We start from the raw sequence: 7115 nt of genomic DNA on the forward strand, positions 1-7115 counted from the left end.
GAAGCCAACCTGGTCAAAGTGAAGCAAGGATAACAGAACCAAATTGTTAGCCAGGATATTGGCGCATTTAAAATCATTGTTCAAGAGAGATAAGGGACAGTAACTGGCACTATACTATACGCTATAATGTTTATAATATTTGTGCCTTAATTACTTGGCCAATTTCCTCAACAGAGATCTCATCACTAAGCTGACTAGCAGTCTAAATGGGTAGGTAAATATATTTCATAGACAAGGAGCAACATGGGAGAAGTCTAGAAAGTGAGAGTATAATGTGGTCATCAGTAGGGATTTGAGGCACTGCTTAATTGTAGAGCGGAAAGTTGTAGAGTGGGTGTTGAGTGGCTGAGGGCTTTGTAGGTGAGGAGCCATATATATTTAGCTTAATAAGTGTCTACATAGATAATATATATATATATATATATATATATATATATATATATATTAGAAACCACCATGAACTACTGCAGTGACACTATGCTCCTTCGATAAGGTTTCCACCAACACCGTAAGTAGATACATATCAAATACCAAATACACTCCCAATTCCCAGAAGTGCAGTCAGTTATTGGTGTCACTAGTCTATTAGTTTGGGACTAATTAAGTTCATACTGCTGGATACACTGAAGTGTACATATAGCATGCAATATAGTGCTGGATTGCATATAATTATTATATTTATGGTTCTGTCTGTATGGTTTATTATTTTTAATTGATGTTAGCTCTATTGTAAGTTGTACAAATACTGACATTATCCATGTGAATGGTATGAGTATGTATACTCTATAACAATTTAATATTTCATTTGCTTACAGGACTCAGATGAACAGCAGCTGGTAACCATTGGTGGCCGGAACAAATGACTGACTGAATTAAATAATTAAATCCAGTAGTATTTGTAATAGACTATATCGGCAGCATTCCACTTGAAATGGATCAGATAACATAAGTTCTTAGTCATCTGCTGGTACCAGTCCTCTCACAGGCCATTCACTTGTTGGAATGAAACCAGAGGTGTTTTGATACATATTTAGAAAATAGTATTTTTCTAATGCTTTCTAGTTCCGAAGGACAGTTTTTTGTCTCAGGGCGAAATGGAGCCTGGCTCTGGGGCAGTTCCCCACCTTGTTTGGCTCTTTCACTGTGAAATTGTAAATAAACATTTAATAATTTAGTATCTGTGCTCAGAAAAGCAAAAGGACGTTCAGAAGACCCGTAAGTGAGCAATGTTACAATTTAAAAACAAGTCAGTCACACAAACCAATCTATGTATAAACAGAAAAATAAATAGACACATGAAAATGTGACTGTGGCTTGAATTTCAACATGTCATTTTTACTATATGACCATTTATAACAGTCTATTGGTGTGTTGTCTCCAATCACTGTTATACAATATGTCATTGGACACTTTGGGGTATATTTACTAAGCTGCGAGTTTGAAAAAGTGGAGATGTTGCCTATAGCAACCAATCAGATTCTAGCTGTCATTTTGTAGAATGCACTAAATAAATGAAAGCTAGAATTTGATTGGTTGCTATAGGCAACATCTCCAATTTTCCAAACCCGTAGTTTAGTAAATCTAGCTCTTTCACTATAAAGCAGGGTAAAATGGACTAGACAAAAACAAATCACACTTATAAATGCAGTTCAAAAGTGAAATATCCAATAGTAGTGATCTAATGGAAACTAAGCACATGATCCAATTCAATTTTTTTTTTACTGTGTAATGTATCTTTTTTTATTTTTTTGCAATAACAGGTTTGTGTCTAGTGCATTATTTTAAACGTATTAACAGTGTTTTGAATTCTTAATTGCACTTTATACATGTTTTTACCTTCACAAACATTGTTCTCTGACTCCAATGGTGACAAAATAAATGATCAAATAAACAGAAGCTATTGGGAACACATTTTTCTTTTTTCCAGCAAAAATTCATTGTTTGTCCACAAGTATATAGAACTTTTTTTTACCCCCCAAAAAAACATTTTAGCAACCAAATACAACATACCAGTGGTTGAAGAGTAACTTTGGAAGTGGCGGTATATAAATTTAGAAGTGGCGATAAGGGAGATGCAGATGAATGGAATTTCATAGTTTTACAATGAAAGTAGGAGAAGTGATGGTATGGCATACCACCGTATACCAGCTCACTTTGACCACTGTAAACATACTGTAAAGGTACACATGTATAACTGTTCTATGCGTTTTACATGCATTGTGCTTTTCACAAAACAATATTGATTATCATTTATTTATATAGCGCCACCAATTCCGAAGCGCTGTAGAGAGAATATTTGTTACATCAGTGAGTGAATTTAGCTTACAGTCTAAATTCCCGAACATCCACACACACACACACACACATTGGCTAGGGTCAATTTGATAGCAGCTAACCTACTAGCATGTTTTTGGAGTGTGGGAGGAAACTCATTGAACGCATGACCCCAGTGCTGTGAGGCAGAAGTGCTAACCACTAAGCCATGGTGCAGCCCATGTTTTGTTTAGGTAGTCCGGGTCAATGCATGAAAATCTGGTCATACCATGATCTAAATGTTTATATCTGGTGGTAGCATTTTAGAACACAATGATAGAAATGTGCCCATAACAAACCAGTCTTCCTATCTTTAATGTGGTTTCCAGCATCGTTTATCAGCTGAAAAAACGCATAAGCAGCGTGTGAATGAGCCCTCAATGTCTGACATGGAAATGCAGATAGTTAAACAAGAAAAAAAAATCACTAAGAATCTACAATAGAGAAATGTGCCACTTTAAGAGGAAGAAAAGCAACATTTTATACATTTATATCAAAATTACCTACATAATATACCACCAATAATTCATGTGCTTATACTTTTTTACATCTACTCGGCATCCCATCAGAGTGGGGCATCTCTAGGGCAATGGGAATCAAAATGTGATTTGCTTGCAAGTCTCATAAGTAACAGAAATACTTTGACATACTACAGACTGGTGAATTAAAGCTGCACTACTACTTACAGAAGATTTTACTTAAACCCTGGCTGGGGGTGTGATTGGTCCTCCCATCAATTTGTAGGATATTCTTGTATGTAACTTTTAATAAACACCAGGGGATAAATGTATCAAGCTGAGACTTTCCAGCGGGTTTGAAAAACCAATCAGATTCTAGCTGTCATTTATTTAGTACATTCTACAAAATGACAGCTAGAATCTGATTGGTTGCTATAGGCAACATCTCCACTTTTCAAACCCGCCGGAATACTCTAATATGCTTCAACATCTAATAAAGCACAAAAAGAAATTCAACACAAACATATATTATACTTGTTAAATCAATTTGTACAATGTTTATTAAACACAAAGGAATTACTACACAAAGTTTGTAATACATTCAGTATTTTGTCCTTTTAGTTTATCACATTATATATCTGACTGACATAAATACAAACCAGGCAGAAATATTGGTTTCACTTGTCAATTTATGCAGTTGTAATTCTGTACGACAACAGCAAGTGCCATTATTAAACACAGTAAGGTAACAAACTAAGCTTAAAACTCAATATAAAAATGTGCAGTAAGACAACATAATGTACTCTCAATTTAACAAATCTAGTGACTGTACACAACAAGATTTATGTATTAAAATAGCATTGCACTACTGGCATTTGTATAAAAATAACCAAAAGCTGCAAATATACAAATACTATTAACTTCCACAGAGTCAAAATACTTGAGACACGGGACCTCACTTACAAAGAGCAAAAATCCTATTTGGTGGAAATATAGGTGCACTAGCATAAAATTAGTTGCAAAAGTGCATTTGCAGAGCTAGAGGCCAGCGTTGACAGAGAAACAGAAGTTTGAGCCACCTAAAAAAATTTGTTCAGAGCAAATGCAATCATTTTGCACGGCGTAGGCACACAGATGTGCCTCGGTTTGCAGAGCAGTGCTAAAACAAATTTTAAACTGGAAAGGGGGAATTTTCAGGGATGTTCCTTGCTCTGCAGAAGTAAACACACCCATTGTTATTCACAAAATACTTGAATTATGCACCAGCTTTAAGTTAATGGAAAATCAGGTCTTGTCCTATATTTTAATGGACTGTATACTGCACCTTTAGTTGCACCTCATTGGAGAAATGCAATTTGTAAAAAAAAAAAAAAAATACCATTGAGACAAAATAACCATATGTAATAAAGAAAGTCTATAAACCACTTATTCACGCAAGTTTAAACCATAAATAAGCCTAAACTGAGCAATAGTTTACACTGGTACAATGATTGCTGGGCAGACCATCTTGGGGCTGTAGTGCAAACCCAATGCATTGTACACTCAGTACGCTTTGTAAAGGAGGTCGTCCACATGCTGCCTGAGACCTTATATTTGTCTGCTAAGTCTAATTTTCAATTAAATGAGAGTACTGCTGTAAAACACTGAATTTAGATATATTATTCTAACATATTTTATTTTAAGCCACCACAATCTGTTAATCAGCAGCAGCAGGAGCTGTGTTTGTTTTAAAACACACGTAACTCAGGTATACATACACCCGAATTCCACAAGGAGCGGATATGAAGATACGTGTGGTGACGAATAGGGGTGTAGGTCTGCTCTGCTCTAACAGACAGGACACTGCAGGATACGCCCAATACATATGTGGAATATAAACTCACGAGGGGAAAAAAAAAAATAGTAAATTAATGTAATCTGTTAGTAATATAGGCATTAATGAGAAAACATGAAAATTTAAAAAAAAACGTTTATTAGGATGTTATGAATGTCTACTGTACATAAAATACATTTTTAGAGTTGTTCCTGATTGTAAACATATGTCCTAGCATACATACTCTACCGTCATCACTAGTAACCACCACTTAGACTAGACCTATAGCTGGAGCAAGAGATACAGATGACAGATGCCCAGAGCTTGAATCGGACACTGCTTGAGTTTGGCACGCAATTACAGGACATTGACTATGGGCATCCGTGCCTTCCCCACCCTGTTATCTTAGGCTGTAGTAAGTGTCTTTGTGCTCGAAGAGGAATTGAACATTGCTGTGTTCTGTGGCGTATTGTCCAGTATTGGGCATGCGCAGAGTAATTGTGCCGATTGTACGCACAAAATCACAGTTTACATTCCTTAATGAATCAGGCCCATTAAGTATAAATGGTGCTATACAAATCATGTAATTATTACAATCTTTTAGTGTTTCAATGCATGACATTTACTATGATAAAAAAAATTAAAAAGTACAACATAGCACAAAAAATGTTTTTCAAGATATCATTAGACTACGTACATGTAATTTTTTTCCAAGGCACGATGGCGTCTTTCAAGCAGGCAATATTTGTTCTTGATTATAAGATAGGGACATTTCTATTATTGATCCTCTGCTCACGGTTTTACTCCTGAGTCTAAGAGGGTGATTCCAATAGATGTGAGTTGCCCCGCACTTTATTATTCTGTGTGGAATGTGCTGAGAGCAATTCAATTACAAGCCCCACGGTAATGACTGTGTTGAAAATAGGGTTTAATTCACTCATTTTTACGCACACCTTCTAGTGATGCAAGCAAAAGTGAGGAAAATTAGCCCTACTTTTGACACTGTAATTACCACAGGGCTTATAATTGAATTACTCTAGCACATTCCGAACAGAACAAGAGTGAGGTAACTCATATCTAATTGAACTGTCCCCATAAACAAGATTTAATTATGCACACTATTGAAAATAGCTACCTGTGGTGGAGATGGGGCCAACTTTTGGATAGGTCAAATTGTGCAAGTGGGCCATGCTTTTACCTGAATTTAGTGTCTGCAAGGTTGAAATAAAGACACAGGTTACAAAGTACAAAATTTACTCAAAAATAGCATAAGGCGGTGCAAACATATAGGTCCAAGTGCAAGGGGCTAAGTGAGATTTGCAGGATTGCACTGCCTTTCTGATCATGTCAAATTCCATAAAAGTTGAACTAATATATGTAGACTACACTACAAAATTCATATAGAATATGTAGTGTACATACTCTTCTCAATACACACTATTCAATACAAAGGAATGGACATAAAGGTAAAATAAATTCATCTACCCCTTGGATTTGGAGTAAGTTTTATGGCAAAATTGAGCCTAGTTTAATATACCACTTGTAAGAGGAAATTTCTCTATCATTAAATAATTATACTTTACTGTATGAGACTGATCATTTAAATGGGTGGAGTGTGGGGAATTTAGTTAGCTGCAGAATTATTCTAGCACTGAGGCCTGGAGAATTCAAAATTTGGGAACACCACAACAAAAACATAGGAGGTACATTGCCAAAGGCAAGCCCAATGAATCAATGGCTCAAGTCCATTTATAAGCACAACCATTTACATTATTTTGGGAATTAAGGACGTGACATTTAGGGCTAAATTTACTAAGCTGCGGGTTTGGAAAAGTGGGGATGTTGCCTATAGCAACCAAACAGATTCTAGCTTTCTTTTATTTAGTACCTTCTACAAAATGACAGCTAGAATCTGATTGGTTGCTATAGGCAACATCCCCACTTTTTCAAACCCGCAGCTTAGGAAATCTAACCCTTAGTCTCAAATGCCTTATCCATCATTTGGTGTACACACCCGTTTACTCCAGCGATCATCCTATGTATTCATTTTATGTGGACATCATTAAAGTATCTTACAGATGAAGCTCCTCTAACCCAGAATGGCAGAACTAGGAGAATTTCATCCACAGAATCCCTGCATTTCCAGTGATACTCACCCTTACAGTCACCAGTAGCAGTCAATACACTGCTCAGTGCAATGAATTAATAAAGATGACGGAATGAGCCAAGGTAATTGTCTATTACGCTTTATGGACATACTGCACTGAGCATTGCATCCATTTGAATTACTGCAGATTCCCAGTAGATCAGACCATTACCATCAGTAGGGGGAGGCTTTTCTGTAACAATTCTGCAAAATTGGGGACATGGGTTATTCAGAAATCAATTTAGTGTTAGAATCTGCTTGCTTATTAAGGATGTCAAACACATCAATTACATTATAGTTTTTCTTGTCTGCCCAAGGAAAAAGCACAGAACTTTAATCATTTTGAGAGCATATACTGTATACTATCATTATCATCATCATCTAT

The 7115-nt window shown here is 36.1% G+C and overlaps 1 protein-coding gene across 1 annotated transcript in view; it reads left to right on the plus strand.

Moving 5' to 3' along the window:
* Window positions 1-1911, plus strand: part of STAB2 (stabilin 2) — a 144751-nt gene extending 142840 nt beyond the window's left edge. Inside the window, exon 69 of the mRNA XM_075209291.1 lies at window positions 816-1911. Within this exon, the coding sequence (XP_075065392.1) occupies window positions 816-863 (48 nt within the window). The 3' untranslated portion in view covers window positions 864-1911. The remainder of the gene's footprint in view (window positions 1-815) is intronic.
* Window positions 1912-7115: the final 5204 nt, after the last annotated feature.

Source organism: Mixophyes fleayi, chromosome 4, assembly GCF_038048845.1.
Source record: "Mixophyes fleayi isolate aMixFle1 chromosome 4, aMixFle1.hap1, whole genome shotgun sequence".
NCBI lineage: Eukaryota > Metazoa > Chordata > Amphibia > Anura > Limnodynastidae > Mixophyes > Mixophyes fleayi.